Source organism: Eucalyptus grandis, chromosome 10 (assembly GCF_016545825.1).
Source record: "Eucalyptus grandis isolate ANBG69807.140 chromosome 10, ASM1654582v1, whole genome shotgun sequence".
In the NCBI taxonomy this organism is placed as follows: Eukaryota; Viridiplantae; Streptophyta; class Magnoliopsida; order Myrtales; family Myrtaceae; genus Eucalyptus; species Eucalyptus grandis.
The window spans coordinates 24,586,270-24,606,561 of record NC_052621.1 but is presented as its reverse complement, the minus strand read 5'-3'; the positions used below and the strand labels follow the sequence as shown (position 1 = coordinate 24,606,561).

The window sequence follows — 20,292 nt, the reverse complement described above, 5'->3', positions numbered from 1 at the left end:
CACGTGGCATTTTGGCCCGGTCCAAAATAAGGTGTATGCATGATGTGACAGTGACAAACAAGTCGCGATTGCGTTGGCATGCCATTTAAGCTTTCCTCTCATGAATGTAGAGTCAGCTTTTCTTGCCACTTACCACGGACGCATCAGAAACCATTAAATATCTGCAAGATTAGACCAAAGCCATGAAGTGCAGCAACCTGTAACGGTGAACTTTCGCTCTACTGTCCGACAGAATAGAATTAAGTTTGTTCACGGTTCGTCTGGTACGCTGGTCCCTTGTATATATAATATTCTTAATGAATGCATGAATTAAAATATTGCAACAGAATCAAGTGAAATGATTTTTTCGTGGAAAGTTACAGAATTTTGAGACTATAGTTATGTTTATATACAAGGAATGGAAGAGACAAAGCTTCTATCTAAAAGAGAGAACATGTATTGAAACCGGATGTACTATTTAGAATGAGAAAAATAATTTTATGACCAATCAAAATCACAGTCCCGTTCCACTTCTCATCGAGTCAATTCTTGATCCGCCACAGTGTGACCATTATCTGCAGGAGTTGACATGTGTGCAGCACTCTCTATCCAGCAGGCCTTCACATTTGCCATTCCTTTGCTTTCTGCTCATTCTCTGACTATACCTTCTCACAGACGTGGCATGTTTGCAGCTTCAAGTTCGAGTGAATCGCAATTCCAGGGTATCTATCCGTTTTCTTGCCCCAAAGGGACCTTCCGCCCAAAAGTCAACAATTGAATTTTACTTGCCGACAACTTTCGTAACAAATTAGTCATTTTTTTGTTCAGTTACTCTGCCTTGCGCTCGATGATAAAGGTCAAGCGTCTCCATATGCTTTGGATCCAGGCAGAGAGCTGCCTCACAGTCCTGGAGAGCAGAGCTGAGATCTCCCATTGACTCAAAAAATGCTGCTCGTAGATGAAGCATTTGCAAGTCGGGCTTGAATGCTATGGCTCTAGTAAGCTCTTCAACAGCTTCCACTTCTTTCTGGTCATCCATGAGTACTGTTACAAGAGACATCGTGAAAACAGGCAGAAGTTCAGAACATAAATGAAAGTAATGGAAAATAACTAGATGTCAGGAACGAATTGAAATGGGATAACAACAGAGAGGTACCATAGAATGTTTAATTACATCCATCAATAGCATAGCAATCTCTGTCTCTCTCTCTGTCTCTCTGTTTTATTCCCTATACCTTTTCCTTTACTTCTCTTTGCTGACTTCTTCATTGTGACATATCACACAAAAGACAGAACTTCTTTAACCGCATCAACAATGAAGTGGCCAAGAACTCCAAATTGATTTACACATCAGAAACATTTGGCAATAATTTACACATAATGACTATCTTCAAGTAAAGATCTGTAGTGAGTACTGGCAGTGGACTAAATACAAAAAAAAAAGACTCACGCTCTCATCAGTTCATTTTAAGAGCCTGAGCAGTATGATGGCAGGCATTTAAGTACATTGAAACAAATTACTTGAGTAGGTGAGACCTAATCTATCAGACAAGAAGTAGACTATGCCTTTCCATTAGAGTAATTGGCACATTCAAAGCAACATTCAAGGCCACGAAAATTACCTGCTGCCCTGTATCTGTATGGATAGGTCCTCAGTGGATCCAACTGCGTAGCCATATTGAGATCATGTTGCGCCATGTCACGGTCACAATATTCTGACCGTTTCTCATACGCTGATGCCTTATAGTGTGCCTTGTCTATAAGCTTGGTCATTTCATCATAAGCAGCTTTCCTTTGATTTTTCAGATGATATAAACGTGCCAACCCTTGATGAGCTCTCGTATGCTTAATGTGAAGGGCATTTGTATAGCAAGTGGCAGCCAATTCGAGTTTGTCACAATCCACATAAATACTAGCTAAATTGTTTAATGCCTGCAACACATTCCAGCCAAACAATCAAAAAAGTTTTCCAAGCAATATCACCAAAAGTGAGACTATAGTATTCATAACACTCACTTGTCCTTTCCTCAGACCATCTGAAGGACATTTAAGAGCTTCCTCCAGTAGTCGGATAACATAAGAGGAAGCTTCTGAATCCAAGCTTGTGTCTGCCAGGACGTAAGCTTTAAGAAAGAAAGCTTCAAATGATCTTTGAATAGCAATAGACTTCTCAGCCCTCGAGAGAGCTTCTTCCCGATTGCCTGTGTCATATAATATCCATCCTTCATATACCAATCTCTCATGCTCAGAGATAGAATTATTTCGAGCCAATCTCAAGCTCCTCATTGCAGCCTTTTGACTATTTAACCTGTCATAATTACAAAAGCTGTGAATTCTAAATCCCTCCAGCTTCTATAAGAGCATTAAACAACAGCACGAAGTATGACAATGCCCGCCAGACATTTCTTTTGCCATAACTCTAGATGACACACACGCTAGGGGCTAAAAGAGGACACTTGGCCTTAAAATGACAAAAATGAAAAATGGAAAACATGCAATAGCTGTTTCAACGTATTAAATTGCATAGATGGTCACTGTGGAAGTTTAACAGAAATCATTACCCAAATTCAAAGGTTAGGCCTTTTCACTCAAAGTTCACACTCATGATAATAATATATAATGTAGTTTAAAAGGAAGTGAAAAGAAGAGATGTGTACCGCAAGAGGAGAAGAGATTGCCGAAACCAGAGAAGACCCCTTTTAGGTTCAATATCTAGCATCTGATGTATGACAGCCAAAGAGCCTATGTCATCGACAGAAGACCACCGTTCATAAAGTTGCATCCAGCATTCAGCCTGGTTTATTTGCTGAACCTGATGGCTGAGTAAATCTACCAACTGGCCTCCACTAACCTTTGCATTGAACATCTTGTAATTAGGTTCCAAAGTTAAAAGAGCCCTAACATCCCTCATCGCACTTCCATAATCTTCAAGTGCAATGAAGAACCAAGCACGTAACTCAAGGCAGTCAGGCAAGAACCTAAAGCCAATAATTTTGTCAATCTCTAACACGGCTGCTTTAATCTGCTTCTCCTCCACCTTTACCAAAGCTCTGTACTTATAGGGGTATGAGAGCATAGGGTCCAGTCCAGTCGCACTAATCGCATCCAACAATTTCTCCCTCCCCACGCCATAGAGAGATCGTTCCTGATACATCCAACCAACCATTGTGTTTTTGGAGATGAGTGAGTCAATCATCATATGAGCTAAATATTGTTGGCCTTGCTTATACTTTGCTCTCGCAATACCAGCTATTGAATAAACATGACCATACTCAGATGCTGCCTCAAAATAATGCTCCGCACCACTATAATTTTTTCTATCGAGCATCACACAACCCAATAGGTGCAGTGAAAGTGCCTTCTGCCACCTCTCAGTAGAACACTCCTTTAGCCTTTCCAATAACATCACAGTGATGTTAGATACCATACTCTCCTCCATAGACACTAGGCTCAAGAAATAGTACAGCAAGAATGAAGCATGTCCTGCTTGGAACAATCTCTCTCTACCCTCGGGGCTACATAAAATCTTCATCACCCCTGGGTTACGTAGTGACCTCGGGAGCTCACTAAGCAACACCTGCAAACAAGATGCTACTAGAAGATAGGAGGTCTCCTCTAAACCATACTCCATGAGAATCAAGGCATCATCGAGGCAGTTAACAAGTGAAGCTAAATAAGCATCACATGCCGATTTCATCTCCTCGCAACAGAATTTATTTGAGAAAGAAAGTAGCTCCAAAACAATCTCAGGACCAAACATGTCCAACCTTTTAGTCCTGCTATATATTTCGACAGCCCGCATTCCCTCAGCAGAGATCCCATTGAGAGAGAAATTAATCTTTGCCTCTTTAGATTCTGCAAAATTACCATATAACATAGCCGCAAATGGAGGGGATAAAGCTGCAAATTTACTTCTTACGCAGTGGACCTCCTCATCACCAATACAAAATAGAACATCTTCCTTCTCTTCCTCCACGCTAAAACTCTCATTCCCATCGAGCGTATGCACATTGTTCAGCGCATTCATTTTTTCATAATACTGACAACAGCAGATTGAGTTAGAACCACAACCACATATCAAATTGGACTCCGGACATTCAGACATCGCATCCCCACCTTGCATCAGATGGAAACCCGCCAGCTCATCCTCCCTCCTCTCGAACCGCAACCAAGCGTCGAGCACGACCTTGGCGTGCACATCGGCCGCGCCTTGCTGTGCAGCCCGCAGGCACCGCCGAAGCAGCTTCATGTCGCCGAGGCCCCGCAGCATCGAGTACTGCTCGATGTACAGCGCCACCCTATCCGACGGCGAGCATTTCTCGAGCCGGCGGTACACATCGGCCAAGGACTCCACGAAATTAATGGGCTTGAGGCAGGGCTCGATCGGGGGCTCGATGAGGTCGACCGTGGGGAGCCCATAGGCGAGAAGAAGAGACTGAGCCAACGTAGCAGATTGAGCCGGTTTCGGCTTCGACCCAATAAACTTGAGGAAGTGCCCGTTCAGCTTGCCGCCGCCTCCTCCTCCGGCGGCGGCTGGATTACCGGAGGCGCTGGGGTCGGCGGGGTCGGGATGAGGGTTTATGGCGTGGACCTGGGTGCTCTTGAACCGATCGACGAGCTTCGCGAAACGCATTTCCGACCGACCGGGGGGGAAGAGCCGGTCTCCAGCTCGGAAGACCAGATTCGGGCGACGGCCGAGCTCGATAAGATATCAGCAAAGGGTCCGAATCAGCAAGGGGAGCGAGTTCGGAGTGCCCATTGTCACCAGAGAAGCTTGCCGGCAGAGGGAGGCGAAACCGCCGCCGCCGCCGCCGCCGCCGCCGCGAGTCGCCGTCCGGCGGGGGAGGAGGAGGAGGAGGGCGGTGCGGCGGCGGATCAGGGGCGGAGCCGGCGAGAATCAGCAGCAGCAGCAGCAGCAGCAGCAGCAGCAGTTCGCTGTCTCCCTCCCTCTTTCTCTCTCTCGCTTCCTGCTGCTCGCTTGCCGTCTGGAAATGGCGAGAGCGAATGCTGAGTGGAGATAATAGAGAGAGAAAGAGAAGAGAGAGAAGAGAGAGAGAGAGACGATGAAAATGACGAGTAGTTCGCTAACTCCTCCGGTTCGATTTCGATGATGGATTCGGTCGGACCGCGGCCCCACCTCCAAGCTTAGCCTCTCATGCGTCCCGATTATTTGAGTTGGTCAACCGCTCGTGCTTTTACTCTCTCTCTCTCTCTCTATACATATGTCATATGTGTGTGCGTATATATAATATATATTTCTTTCTTCTTGTTTTCTTCTTCTTCTTTTTTTTTTTTGGGGAAGACTTATAATATATCTTGGCATGGCGAATTAATTATAAGATTAGTTCTGATGAGGAGAGATTAGTTGGCTAATATTAATCTCATCCTCTTGAATTTTTCAATCTTTCTTTAGTGGTCTCAAGTACCATCCAATTTAATATTCGAGGAAGACATGAAATCTCCACCTTCAAATTGCTCATTGTCTGTCTATCTGGACTTTTTTATTTTATTTTTTAAGTTAACTTGCTTGGCGTCGAAAGTTTTTATTATCTATCTGTCTATCTTTTTTGTTTAGAGGGTTTTGCGTAGACATGTTTGATAACTTGCACAAAACTACATAAGATGGAATATCCATAAAATAAATGAAGCAACAATTGCACGGTATATAATGCTAAAAGTTAGGAACAATTTGAAATTTGAAGAAATTAATTGATTTCAAGTCACGAAAAGCTCTTTCTTGATAAGGCCTGATTGGTCACTTGATTAAAGTTTTTCATGCCTTGGGAACGTAGCGAATTTGATTATCTACATCGCAACCAGTCATGTCATCTTTTAACGTTTTTAAAATCTCATTTTGAACGATCGTTGGTGAAAATAATAGCTCGTGCAACATAGCTGACGGGACACGTTATTTCCAACGAGACCGCTTTTGCCGACCCTCTCGTGGATTAGCTCCACTGCAGCAGGAGGACTGGCCCGACACTTTTAAAACAACTAATTAAAAAATAATCATGAGGTTTAGGTGTCCTAATCTTCGCGGGACCCACGAATATAATTTGGAAGACAAATGGACAAATTTGAAGATCTATTTATGAATTCCAAGTTGGCGCTCTGTTGCGAGACGCTTATGTTTAATCTGACACGCGAGAAGCCTTTTTCACAGCTCCGACGCAGATGCACATGATGGGACGTGGAGCAATAATTATTCCGAAATTATAAAAATGCAACAATAGATGATTAAAATAATATAAGATAAATAAAAAATCCAGACGTCCACCCACCGTTGCCTTAGGCTCGGAAGGAGGGCACTCGGCGATATTATTTTCCCCCCTAAATTATTGCCACATCTTATGGACCGTCGTCTCATTGATTGGACAATTAAATGGATTGATCTAATTTTGACGAAAGTCTTATGGGGGGGTAAAAGGCAGGCCAGGGACAAAGGCCCCGCCCAATCACGTGTCCTTCAGCCCGTATGAGAATTCAATTGCCAGCACCAATGGCACAATTATATTCAGCAATCAATTAAAAATTTTGCCTGCCTAACCTAGGGAACATGTATAATTGGCATGTCTTTTTTGTTTTTTTTTTTTTTTTGGGGGACCCTACATGATTATGACAGATCTTAGAGTATAAAGACATGTCCGACTTATAACTTATACACATCTCGTATGTTGTAACCGTAGAAATAGTGTCGATGCCTTGCGTTTGGATTTACTCCATATTTGCTCTCTCTAGATTGGATATTTTGTATTTTGAGAGGATCGTCAATTTCGCTGTAAAAATGAGCACAAGACAGTTTTAATGAGTGAATAGAAATGGAATTTCTCCCCGTACTGGTGTACGTGCCCATGCTTCGCGACGTTGACTAACCATTATTGCTGCCTTCATTGTTAGTCGTCGTCACCACCATTGATGTTGGCTGATTGTTTGGATGACACCCTCTCTCTTCATTTTTACAATATATTTAGATTTTTAAGAATTTCTCAAGTCAACAATCACCTCAATGTGATTGAAGGCTGCATTTGGGAGTTTCAGGAAATGTAAAGTCATTTCTTCAAAATTCTTTGACTTAAGGTGCATAAACTCGAAGCAAATAACTTTTGGATAATTGGCTTTTAAGATATTTTTCTTATACAGCAATTTTGAAGTAAATAATAACAGAAGGAAAAAAGAAAGGACACTATTGGGGATTTGCAAACCCCGCACGACTGAGACACACATATGTAGGAATGTGCAAAAGACTTAGGAATAATCTGAAATTGTACCAAACTAACCCGGACCGTTGATTTGGTTTTCGGTTCGTTCCGTGGATCCGTCACTTGGACTTGGACATAATATAAATATACATGTTTTAAATTTTCGAGCTTCAATTACACCGTTCTCTTCTTCTCCACCATCTCAATGAATTTGCCCGGATCTCTCAACTCTTTCTTTGTCGTCTGCATCTTCGTCATCTGTCCTCTGTTGTCCCTAGTTCAAGTCCAAGCTTGCCAGCTCTACGTTGGAGGCAGAGATGGTTGGGTGGTCCGTCTTGCGAAGGATTACAACCGCTGGGCCGGTCGAAACCAGTTCTTGATCAACGACATTCTCCATAAGTCCCCAGGATTTCGGCTCTGTTAGCCTCGATGAATGAAGGTGAATTGCATCTTATGTTTATGTTCTGTCCCTATTTTTTGATAGGCTGTCTCAATTTTCAAGTACAAGAAAGGAGAGAACTCGGTGCTGCTAGTAAACAAAGACGGCTACGACAAGTGCCATGCCCACAACCCCATCAAGAAATGGGACGATGGCGACATCATCTTCTAGTTCGCGACATCATCTTCCAGTTCGATCGGTCCGGCCCTCTCTACTTCATCAGCGGCCAAGACGGCAACTGTCACAATGGCCAGAAGCTGATCGTCATAGTCCTCGCCTTCAGGCCTCTCCCTCAACCATCATGCCTCTACTCCTATTCCACCTCATCGTTGTCGTACTCATCCTTGCCTCTCGTCTCACTCTCTACCACCTTTGCTCCACCCCACCCAATGACCTATGCCCACCCTCCCTACTCCTTCTCTGCCTCTATTGACCGGTTCCATGAACCCATCAGGGAACCGGTGGTCCTACTCTAGGGTGTGTCCAAGAACCAACAAGGTGGTTCTCGGTTACAGGGTGGGAACTGTCCATCTTAGAACCGACTATCCCTACACCAAGGTCAAGATCTTGCTTCAGATGGACGCGTGACTGTGGACACTTAGTGTCGAGCATTGACTAGAGGCTAGGATCTAGATTCAAAGTGATAGATTTAGAGAGAGATCATGATGATAAACAGTGGAATAAAGATGAGATAGGAATACGGAAAATTATTAGGGTTAATATCCAAAAAACCCAAACTGGTATACTTGAGACAAATTTATCCCAAACTATTTTTTTGATCACCAAAAACCCCAAACTAGTATACCTTTGACAAATTTACCCTAAACTGGTACACTTGTGACAAATTTACCCTATGTTAGTTTTAGTTAAATTTTCTTGTTAAAGTATAAAGTTAAATGACACGTAATAATTGATCGGTATACCAATTTGGAATTTTACACTTTGTTTGTCATAGTTTGCAATTTTTGTGATTTTTTTTTGTGGTATTAATCTAATTTAGAGGAGGGTATATTAGTCACAAATTTACTAATTTGGGGTTTTTTGCGGTCGAATAAATTAGTTTGGGGTAAATTTGTCATAAATGTACCAGTTTAGAGTTTTTATAGTTAGTCGGGGTAAATTTGTCAAAGGTGTACCAATTTGGGGTTTTTCATGGTCAAAAAAATAGTTTTTGGTAAATTTGTCACAAGTGTACCAGTTTGGAGTTTTTCAAGGTATTAACCCAAATTATTATCAAAGACGAAGTTGGAAAGAAGGATCCATGAGCCTACAAAGTAGTATGTCAAAAGTGCTTAAAGCTAATACTACTTTGGAAACACTAGACTACGAATGAATTTGGTTCAACTTTGTAAATGGGCTTTGGATGTAGTGCAAATGCTGAAACTTAAAGCCTTTTGAAGAAATGCAAATTATGTTGGGTAAAAACTCTTTGCAAATTGATTTTGGATTCAAATAATGTTTGGTAAAAAGAACTTTTGCAATGGGTTTTGACTATATATATTTCATTAAAAAAGAACTCAAGCCCTTTGCCAGATTTGATGAAAGGCTACGGTTGCGATGAGCCAAATCTGGCTCCAACAATCGTCAATTAGGGATGCCTAATGTTGGGTGATCTCTGGTCAAGGTCGCCTAGGCCTTGATGCCAGTGATTGTTGCCTGGGTCTCGCAACCTCAAGCGACCCTCGCTTGGGTCTTGTAGAGGTCATGTGACCCTAGCTAGGGTGGCTTGAGGTTGCACAAACCAGGTGACCGCCACTTGGGGACACGCGACCTCGGCCGAGGGTCGCTTGAGCTTGCAAGACCTAGGCAGTGGTAACCTGAGGTCACGACACTTTTAGTGGAGGTTGCGACACCTCTAGTGGAGGTCGCCTGAGTCGCGCAACCCTTGCCAACCGCCTTTGTGCGAAGAAGATGAATAGTTGCAAGGAGGGGCAAAATCAAAAGAACTAAATAGTTGATGAGGGTAGTTTGGTAAGGAAAAAAAATATGTTAATCTTAATTTCAACATTCCGCAAATGTTACTTAGCAATGTTGGGTAAAAGTGCAATTAGGCTTTCAGCATTCCCAGTACCAATATTTGAAGCAAAGCTCTTTCAAAATGCTTGCTAAATGTCTTGGTATTTCTTCAAGGGTCTTTAGAGGCTCAAAACCTTTTAGAAAAGTTGAACCAAACTCACATGACTTGAGAGGCACTGTGTTACTGACATGACTTGAGAGGCATTGTGTTACCGAACACTTCAACTTTGGCACACCTGTCTTCAAAGGCCCAAAGCATTTTGAAAATGCTCTCCAAAATGCACCCTAAAGTGGATTGGCGACAAGGAGCGCTTGATTGTGCAGATCGTGCCAGTCAAAAGAGTCACCTGCGTTAAGTGTGCTTCTATTGGGCTCTCGGGTGCAGCTGATCAAAGAGAAATGGGCTTGACTTGCCAATATTCATGTTGGATTCCTCTTCCCCTTTCAGGCCCATGGAATTTGGGCTGAGAGCCCCTCAACTCCCCCTATTCTTTCTTTTTCTTACTCAACTGATTAAAATCCATCTTCCATATCATGATAGAAAGAATAAGATGTTCGTCTTCCTTTTACATTTTCAACATAACCAATAAAGAAAGAAAGATTGAAATTAAGGGTCTAATGCCAATAATATATATATATATATATATATAAAGAAATTCTAATAATATAACTAAAAATGCTTAAGCTCATGCCGTCGAGTCAATAATTCTGGACAACAATCAAATATGATAAGCAATAGGATGGCCCTCCACTTGGGCCAACAGATAATGGAATGATTAAATTATTTTGTTGGACGACCAGCCTCAATAATATTTCCACATGTGCTGTAGTCCTAAGTTTTGTAAATGTGTATACTTACGACTAATCCGATACCGTTCATGAACATGAATTCTCGCTCCTGATGGCTTAGCATTTTGTCATAGAGTATTTCTAGGATACTTTTCAAGGGCCTAACCATTTTCGCGACACGCGTTAATCAATACATTTAAAGTTAAGACATCTTTATCAAGCATGCTTAATAAAATTAGAAGACATTCGTCAACGATTCACAACTCAACAAACCCTTAATAATAAAAAAAATGGGGCTACGGCCATCGGCAAGGTCACGGCGATGGTGTGAAGAGGACAAACATACTCATTCTTGGAATAATGTTTTTTTTTTTTTTTTTTAATCCGCATAAATAGCGTTCACGTCTTCTCATGAAATGATAAATTATTGGCGGGTTTTGGTGGGGTATAATGTATGGAGAAAAGGTCGATATAAATCCAAATAATCAATCAATTTTTAATGGTATGGAGTAGGAAAACATGGAAACCGATTGCTGTGGAGTTGACCTTACATTGGAAATCCTGCAATTCTTTCTTTTTCCAAGTCTCCACGAGAATCAGACAAAAACATCCAAAGCTATTTTAATGCTCACATGCAACACTAGGCAAAACCCTAAGAGATAAACTCCCCAATTCATCTCGAATCTCGTCTCTGCACAAATCAATATTTAATCTGTCTTGATCAAATCCACTGTTCCCACCATATTCTAGCTCGACATATGTGTGATTTATCAATCAATATTTTCGGTTGTTTATCAGACATTATTTTTTTGCCCTAGTCCTTTTCAGTAGGGCCACTCTCGTTTTCTTTAGAGGGAAACAGCAACCACTTGTCCTAAAGCATGGAAAATCAAGGAATGCACTATGGATTAAGTTATTAATCGATATTGTCCCCATGAGCTGGAATGCTTGGCTATCAATTTGCTTGAAGAAAGTCAAGAAGAAATTCCAAAACTATTTGGAGTCAGCCTTCTTTAGGGTTTCGCTCTTTATCAGTGACCTCTCATTTGGGTTGAATCTGGCTTTACGTTCCATGATCTTATGCAGTGATACATGAGGCAATACACTAAAAATGTCATAGTGCGAAAGGAAAACACTAAAAAGTCTCATCGTGTGGCGAGCTTAGTGTGCAATCGTTTTATTTTTCATGCTCGTCTGTGGTTAATTAACAATGTCAAAATAAGTCAATCGATAAAAGTCATAGAATGTAAACCTACAACGATTATCTTTATTGAGAGCAAAAGTGAAAGCTCATGTTAGAATTTGGTCGTGCTACAAGATTTTCTATTTCTATGTGTTTAGAAAAGGTTACTACCAATTTTTCATCAAGAGAATCAGAATAAACGTAATGACATGCGGATTTGTTTTCCTACATGCTTGACTTATATGAGTTTCTTTATATGATCAATGCCTTTTTTTCTTTTTCTTTTTTGGGGGGGGGTCTAAGCTAATTTACCATGAAATTTAACATATCAATACTTCGCATCATTTTTTCTACTTCGGAAATATACTTGTTGATGTGTAAATATCGATCAATCCCATTCATCTTCACGAATTAGATTCAAATATTTGCTTTTTAAGGCTTTATTTGTTTCACGGAAAATATGACATTTCTAGAAAATGTTTTCTAGGAGGTTTTTCTAGGAAAATTATAATATTTTCTTGTGTTAGGTTGAAACTAGAAAATGAATTGGAAAATATTTTCTGTTATTTGATAAGGAAAATTTGATTTGATTTTCCTAAATAGACATAAATTATTCGGGCACTAGTGACTTGTGTCACGGTAATGAAGTTACCGCGACCAAGGGACCGTGCATAATCAAGGACTCCCAAGATTGCCCAAGATTTCCACAAAAGCTTTTGGAACGTTTTGAAGGACGGGCGACACAATAATTGTGCCGAGGATTTAGAACTCTCTCAGCATAAATGTTGATAGGTGGTAGATTAGAATGAACGATCTCATTCGCCATACTGAAAGACAATCAATGGTTGTGATATGAAGGCCTCAAGTATAAAAAGGGGTGCTCTCTCCCTTATTGTAATCATCCAACCATTTTACAATCAAAGTTCCTTTCTCTCATTTAGAGCTTTTCTTTTTTCCTTCTAGTTTTATAATCCGAGTTGGCAAGTGAGTGAGCGATTGATCCCAAGAAAGCCTTGATTTAGGCACTCTAACGATCCCAAATGATCCAAGAGAGCCTAAGTCGCCGCGCGATCTCGATAGCAAATGATTGGCTCATGACACTTGCACATTGGTAGCTGGAGAATCGGATACGAGCACTAAGGTCTCAAGTCCAGCCTCGATGGACCTCAACTCGGGCGCTATGGACTGGGGCATGGGCTATGGGATCTTGATCTTGGCCTTGATGGACCTAGGTGTGGGTGTTAGGGATTGGGGGCTTGAGTATCAAGGTCTCAGGCTTGTCCTAGATTGACTTGAGTGTGGGTGCCAAGGTCTTGAGCTTGGCCTTGATTGATTTGGATGGCATTGCTATTTGTGACCTAGACTTGATGGACTTGGGACTTGAGCCTTGGCACTGGGGACCTAGGAGAGGGTGCCATGGTTCAGAGCAAGGGTGCTGAGGTCTTGGGCGCAGCCTGCATGTAATTGGCCTAGACACTAAGGACCTGGACACTGGCATCGAGGTCATGGTCCGGCCTTGATGGATCTGGTCCCTAGTGTGGGGTCTCAAGCCTAAGTGTTGTGGTAGCGTCAATGGGCTTGGGCTCGGGTGTAAGAGATTTGGGCATGAGCACTGAGGTCTCGGGCCCAACCTTTATGGACCTAGGCCGAGGCGTTGTAGAGTTGTGCAACGGCATCAGAGTCATAGGCTCAACCATGGGCACTAATTTCTTGAGCTTAACCTCTGTGGATGATGGACTCAGGCCTAGGTGTTGGGGACTTGAACATAGGCATCGGGGTCTTGGTCCTAGGTGTGTCAACCTCTATAAACATGGACATGGGCACCGAGGACTTGGGCCCAATCTCGATAGATCCATCCTGGGGGGTCTCCATAGACACGAGCCTAGGCATCGGGGATTTGAGCATTGGCACTAGAGTCACAATTTTGGCCTTGATGGACCCAATCTCGGGTGCTGTGGACTTGAGCCTGGCCTCATTGGACCTAGCCCTGAGTGCTGAGATCCCAGTATGAGTACCAAAGTCTTAGGCTTGACCTTTGTGGACTCGAGTTGAAGTGTCAAAGAGTCAGGCAATGGCATTGGAGTCCTAGGCTCGGTCATGGGCGTCGATGTCCCCAAACCAACCTTTGTAGACTAGGGATTAAGCATTGGGGTTCTTGGCTCGACCTCTTTAAACCCGAGCTTGGGCTCAATGGATCTTAGTAGAGTGGCCTTGACTTGGGGTCGTTGTTAAGGGCCTAGGAATAAGAGTTGGCATTTCTATGCCTAAACGTAAATTTTTTAGTCCAAGCAGTGATGTCTAGTCATAAAATGATTTTTGATTTTTTAAATTGGAAACTATTTTCCTAATTTTGAATAAAGATTTTTAGTTAATTAAGAAAATATTTTCTGCTAATTTATTTTTTTAAGCAATCCAAGTGCTAGAAAATAAGGAAAATGTTTTCGTGAAACAAATAGAAACTTAATTACACCAATTGCGTGAGGCTGAGGTGGAGTGACATCTCAAGATGCTTTGGGTTTTCTCTCTTCTTATATAATAATGTGTCGTCGATGGCTGCTTGCCGAGCATCCCGGCATGGGTCTGATTCGACAGGATTGACCATCTCAATGTTTCTCTATTTTTGGTCAGAGTCGCCGGGCAAAATCTTCACCTCATCCACGTATTGTAATACTAATTTTATATGCTTTATGGATCTAGGGTATGAGAAATTATCGTCCATGGACGGCGAAAAGAGAATAATTTCAACGTTAAAAAAAAAATCTAGAGAGACTCTTAATACCGACTTGTTTGAAAATAAGTCAAGAGTTGGGGCATTTGTATGATTTACCGAGGGTAACCTTGGACGGTAACATGTCGTGACTCCTGTATACATACTGTCATAACAAATGATTTTTTTTTTTTTTTTAAACTTTACGATCAATGGCCGAGATATACGTTCTTTTTAATCGGAGGATTATGGAAGGGTTGAGGGTCCGGTTTCTAAAGATCCTCATAAACATCTCAAGAGAAGGGGCAAGTGTTGCATGGACCTGCACATCCACCCACCTGAACCGATTGTGTCAATGGATCATGTGGCATCCACATATGATCTGCGTGTAATCGATCATCATGATGGATCCTCTCCATGTGGATCTGGATCTCGGCAAGTACTTCTCCTAAGAGAGAGGCCAATTTTTTTTTTTTCTATCATTGGTGATGGTTGGGGTGCTTGCGAAGCGAAAAAAAAGTACTTCGGGACAAAATATCCTCAATTTACCCGAGCTCTGTATTGGGATATCAACCGCATGACCCGGATCCATATGTATGATGTTATCGATATCAATGCACTTTCTCGTCTGGTTTCCTCGAATTTTTTAAATTTCCCAAGTTGTCAGTTCCAACATCAAAAAGATCTTTATGGATCTCGATGGCTACCACCCCTCTCGTTTGGTCATGCAGACTAGGCCAAGAAAGACCAACGCAACACTCGGGGCAAAACCAAAAGCAAAAATTCAAACCTCAGGAGCTCGCTTTCGTGACACCACAATTTATTTCCAAATATTAGGTCAAGTTCTAAAGTGGCCAGTGACTTATGAACGTCTCGACAACGGTCAACTTTGGACAACCTCCCTTATATATGTGTCAAAAAGGAAAGGCCATCCTCATTCATTTGTCTTTTATAAGTTCAAAGGTTCTCTCGGGCGTGTTGACATCTTCCAACGGTTGTGGATACGATGGAGTGATTTGATGAGGATGAATCAAACGGACAATCTCTACAGCAACCTTAATTTTCGTGAGAACTAGCGACACTAATCGTGTATAGGGACAGAGCGGGAAGCATCGAATCTGATGAATGTCAGGGCCAAAAGTGATGTGATTCTTAGCTTTCGGGGGCCGTGGAATCTTGGAGAAGGGCCAAAAAAGAAATGCAGTTTTTTCGTTGGAATTATGTGCGGTTTCAACGGGATGGGGAAGAAGGGAAAGAAACACGAGAGTAAGCATCCGTGAACACCGACAGCAAGAATCATCAAGCTGTCTTCCCAACGCCTTCCTTCTTTCTCTCTCTCTCTCTCTCTCTTTCTCCCCCTCCTTCCCTTCTCATAAGAAAACCTAAACCTACTTATACAGCGGGGTTAATAGTGGTGATTGAAACGAAAAAATCATGAGTATATATATCTTAGTCCTCGAGCAGTGAAGTTTAATTTTTTCCATCACCAATTCAGTACAAATGATCCCTATGCTTAATCTGTCCAATTAAGTTTTGAATCGCATCTTACTTATTCTAAGATATATTTCTTACATTAAAAAAAGAAGAAGATCTAACCCTGCCAAATGAATTATATCTTTTTCGTCCAAAAAAATCTAAACCTATTACACAAAGCATCATTTTTTTTTTCATTGCAATGAATTTGCTTTACCCAGTCTGAGATGAATATATCCTAGGTTTGGACCCAAGATCTTGTCCCTCCCTCCCTTTGCCATTGAAGCACTCAAACAACTCTTCTCAACATATGCTTACATATTTCGCCATTGCAAAGATTGAATTAGTGGTACATAAAAAGCTTAATGAATGATGTAGTGGAGCTTGTTGTCTACATAATACCTCTATTTAATTCAAGTGTGTATATGGAAAAATACACATTAAAATGGGTTGGGAACCGGGAAAATGAATGTCTGTGTTCAGAGATGATGAGAGTACGCTCATCAAGTTAAATCCTCTCAATCCCCAGCAGATTGAAAGAAAATGAGATATCTCCTAGAAGCATACTCTCTTCCTAGTATCTTGGAAATAGTATATGTTGGGTCTTTTTTAATTGAATTTAATGAGCTCATGTCAAACTTGGTGTGCTAAAACAGATCATGATCGATTGATTGCTATTTCAATTTTGGTACGAGCCGGAGTTATATGGACCGGTTCCATTAGTTTTTATACTTTGCGTTACTGTGAGAACCTTCCATTAGCGTTTTCTCAAGCTGACCGATTAAAAGAGCTCATTTAATTTCATCACCATTGACTTCGGTAGATAGAGATTGAGACCTCGAGCCGTCAAGACTGTTGAATCAATTTCGGAGCAGTTCTGTGATCTCTGTTGAGAAATTGCTAATTATCACTCGAGACAGGAACATCACGAGTCTAATGTCTGGAGTTCTCGGAAGGTCCCTAGTCCGGGCAGAGAAACCTCAGAGAAATATATGGGAAGGTGGAGAGACGTAGGAGTAAACCAATGAATGATGTTCTCCCATAAAGAAAAAGAAAAACAAACTGAAGGAAAACGAAAATTCAAAGACGCGGTGATATACACGCGCAAGGCAGTTTTTCTGAGAGAGAATATCCGTGGAATTCGAGATTGAATAATACCAGCCCTATCATGCATGTTTCTCGGACCTTTCCACCACCCCATATGACAACCCGGTCCAAATACACACTTTATTATAGAAGAATCATCTGGGAACGAGGACATGCTCATGTGCTTTGTTTATTAGCTGCAGGAAGGTTAAAAAAATCATGTACGGTATGTAATTTTAGATCTACAACCGAATACGTACAATTAGGACTCAGTCTGCTAGTTGAAATACAGGCGTCTCTGTTGTGGCCGAGACCACGTTGTGACCTGGCTAGGGTTTGTCCTGTTGCTTCCCATATGGAACCTCGCTCTTTCTTTCGTGCCATTGCGAAAAAAATTCTCAGACCAAAACCAGACAAACTTAACAGATGAGTAATACCTTCCTTCTCCTCCTTCCTCCAGGGGTTGAATCTTACCCAGAAAGAGCCCCTTAAAGCTCGGTTCTCGTCATCATCGGGCCGGTTCGTCTCTCTGATCTTGCAAAACCACTATGAATGGAGATCAAAATGATGGTGGTTTGAACAAGATGGCGGCGATTCCATTGGAGATCAGAAGTGAGGATGAGGAGGAAGGGGACTGCGAGAGCAAGACCAGGAACAGCACGAGCTCGAGCAACAGCATTGTCGAGGAGTTCAGTGAAAACAACAACAATAATAACATGAAGAACGGAATCAGCTCTGGTACTAGCACTGGCTTGAGGCCGTATGTGAGAACTCAAGTGCCGAGGTTGCGTTGGACTCCCGAGCTTCACCTTCGCTTCATTCAAGCAGTGGAGCGACTTGGGGGTCAAGAAAGTAAAAACTTTTTGTTGATTCTTGTTTCTCCGTTTGTGATTATTTCTTGATTTATTATGTTAATTAAACAGATTTTTCCTTTTTGGTTTTTTTTTTTTCATCTAGGAGCCACGCCGAAATTGGTCTTGCAGCTGATGAACATCAAGGGGCTTAGTATTGCTCATGTCAAGAGCCATTTGCAGGTGATAAAAGATCTCATAACCTATTGTAAATATACACAAGAACTATCTTTTTCTAACAAAAACAATTGCTTATCAGAGTTGAACTTAATTTCTTTTCTGTTGGGCACAGATGTATCGGAGCAAGAAGATTAATGATCGAGGAGAAGGTAAAAATCCAGTGTCGATTTATGTTTAGAGTTCATATAGGTTTTTTCTTTCTCTGTAAATTGTTTTTTTCCTTCAAACAATTTATTAAACCTACCTTTTGCAGTTATAAACTCAAGACAAGATTTCATGGGGAGTGCAGATCAGCTTCCTCATGCCTTCTGGCGACACTCCATTCTCCAAAATCTTGACCGTAAGATCTCCAACATCAGGTAGGAAGGATTGCCATGTGACATAGTTCATGAATTAATGTGCACCGCTCTTCTTATCCCAATACTAAACTGTCTGTCTGTCTGTCTCGATCTGTGCAGGGATTTTCGCTGGAGTAGTGACCGGAACTGGATGAGCGGACCCTATTTGACTGATGTAGCCATGGGAAATGCGCGAAATGGGATCCGACTCACAGGTTTCATGGGTGACAACATGAATCACGTGTCTCATCACTCTCATCCAAACACAAAAGACAACTTCTACTTTGAGCTAGGAAGAAGGAAACAACCTCAAGACCCGGTGCTAGACTCCAGTAATTTCTCATTGTTGTCCGGTCTCACACATTCCCATCCACAGCAAAAGTCAACCCAAATTCAACCCTCAAAAGACCAATTAATGCACGAAATGAGAAAGGCTCCTCAGGATGAGATCTGGAGGATCGATATTGATGGCGACCACAGGGAGCGAAGCACGGTGAAAAGAAAGGCTGATCATGGTGACGGTGGTGGTGATCTTGATCTGAATCTGTCTTTGAGCAATAAGATGCCGAGGCTTGTGGAGGTAAGGAGGAATGATTCAGGGGAACAAAATGAGGGTGAAGTGGTCGATGGCAATCTGTGTCTTTCTTTATCATGCCCATCATCATCATCATCATCATCGCTGGACTTGTCACTAGATCTCAACATGCCCTTTGATAAGCTCAAGAGCTTGAAAGAAAGTGACGATAGTGCTAATGTTACTTATCCGAAGTATCTCAATTTGGTGAGTACCCTGGATCTGACCATGAATTAGGTTTGTGTATTCTGGTGAGATCCTGTTGGTACTTGCTCAAAAAGATGATACACCGAGAAATGGTAAGTTGGCCATGCTGTATGTTCTTTCTTGTCCATCAAATCTGATATTCTTAGTTGAATTCTGCTTTAGTTTACTCCACTATACATATCTATATCCAATTCTACCTTCAATTTTGTCTGCAATGATCATGAATCGGAACGCTGAGAAGGCCACTTGACAGTTTATTGTAAAATGCTGATAATTGTCTATTATGTTTGAGACATAACAGTCATGCTAACTTAATCAAAATTCTTCTATGCATTCTAATTTGTTTTATGCTCTAACGTTGCATCTCAAGCTTAGATCACTAGAAAGGATGATATTAGGATTTGATGACTTTTTACTAGAATTTTTTAACATTCCAAGGGGCAAACTTTAATTGGGTATATTGAGACAACTAGTAGGATCCACGCACAAAACGGTCACTTATTTAGATAATCAGTATGACTACTTTACCATTATGCAACTTGAATGTTAGCATCCAGGAGGTATCTAAAACCTTCGGTAAGCTTCATGATCTTCACTGACAAAGCAGGCGGAGATGTTAAAAAAAGAAAGAAAAGAAAAAGAAAACCAATATATGAGTGGATTCGCGGGTTTTCCATGAAGATATATATTAAATGGACTCAAAGTTCCCAGAAAATCAGAATCCTATCAAGTACTTAGCTCTGTTTAGATTCCAAGAGATCATTAATTGCATAGTATAAGCCCTAAAACATAGACAAATGGTCAATATTAAGATACATTTATAGGTTATGTGAATCGGTCTCCTTCAAAATTTAGAGGACTACGATTATCCAAACTGCTAGAGATTTCAACCCGAAAGTTTGAAGTTGCAAGAGTGATACATATATACAAAACGTGCCCGAACGATAGCAATGATTTGGGTCTTAATCAGCATGGTCGTCCGCATGGAGGTCCGTTGAAAATTTGTAAAGCCCATAATGTGGCGTCTATTAGTCACCATTAAAGCACAAATGGGTAGCTCCGACAAATTTGATCTTCCATTTCACAAAATTATCTTAGCAAAAAATTCAGCATCTATGAGCTTGATATTCTTCGGAGCAAACAGACAGAGGCGAAGGTGCATTCCATACAGTGAAAAAAGAGTGAAAAATATGCGCATGTATTTGAAGACACCTTAAATTTATCAATTGCCTGCTTGCATTCACTTACAATTTAAGAGAAATACGGAAAAG

General features: G+C 41.4%; 2 protein-coding genes across 2 annotated transcripts; one reads left to right on the top strand and one right to left on the bottom strand.

Annotated features, from left to right (window-relative positions):
* Positions 1-328: 328 nt before the first annotated feature.
* On the bottom strand, positions 329-5,040 carry LOC104422380 (ethylene-overproduction protein 1). Its single transcript, XM_010034695.3, has 4 exons — positions 2,637-5,040; positions 1,996-2,287; positions 1,602-1,911; positions 329-1,023 (listed from the first exon to the last, which is right to left on the bottom strand). Exons 1-4 carry the CDS (start codon positions 4,610-4,612, stop codon positions 788-790), a joined length of 2,814 nt encoding a protein of 937 aa, XP_010032997.2. The 5' UTR covers positions 4,613-5,040; the 3' UTR covers positions 329-787.
* A 12,138-nt stretch (positions 5,041-17,178) lies between these two features.
* LOC104422379 lies at positions 17,179-19,175 on the top strand. Its single transcript, XM_010034694.2, has 5 exons — positions 17,179-17,723; positions 17,829-17,905; positions 18,015-18,051; positions 18,156-18,261; positions 18,361-19,175. Exons 1-5 carry the CDS (start codon positions 17,420-17,422, stop codon positions 19,049-19,051), a joined length of 1,215 nt encoding a protein of 404 aa, XP_010032996.2. The 5' UTR covers positions 17,179-17,419; the 3' UTR covers positions 19,052-19,175.
* Positions 19,176-20,292: the final 1,117 nt, after the last annotated feature.

Coding starts and splice junctions, on each gene's coding strand:
- LOC104422379 (XM_010034694.2), top strand. CDS start 17,420: ATGAATGGAGATCAAAATGATGGTGGTTTGAACAAGATGGCGGCGATT. Junction 17,724..17,828: donor GCGACTTGGGGGTCAAGAAA/GTAAAAACTTTT, acceptor TTTTTCATCTAG/GAGCCACGCCGAAATTGGTC. Junction 17,906..18,014: donor ATGTCAAGAGCCATTTGCAG/GTGATAAAAGAT, acceptor TGTTGGGCACAG/ATGTATCGGAGCAAGAAGAT.
- LOC104422380 (XM_010034695.3), bottom strand. CDS start 4,612: ATGCGTTTCGCGAAGCTCGTCGATCGGTTCAAGAGCACCCAGGTCCAC. Junction 2,288..2,636: donor CAATCTCTTCTCCTCTTGCG/GTACACATCTCT, acceptor TAATTATGACAG/GTTAAATAGTCAAAAGGCTG. Junction 1,912..1,995: donor ATGGTCTGAGGAAAGGACAA/GTGAGTGTTATG, acceptor AATGTGTTGCAG/GCATTAAACAATTTAGCTAG.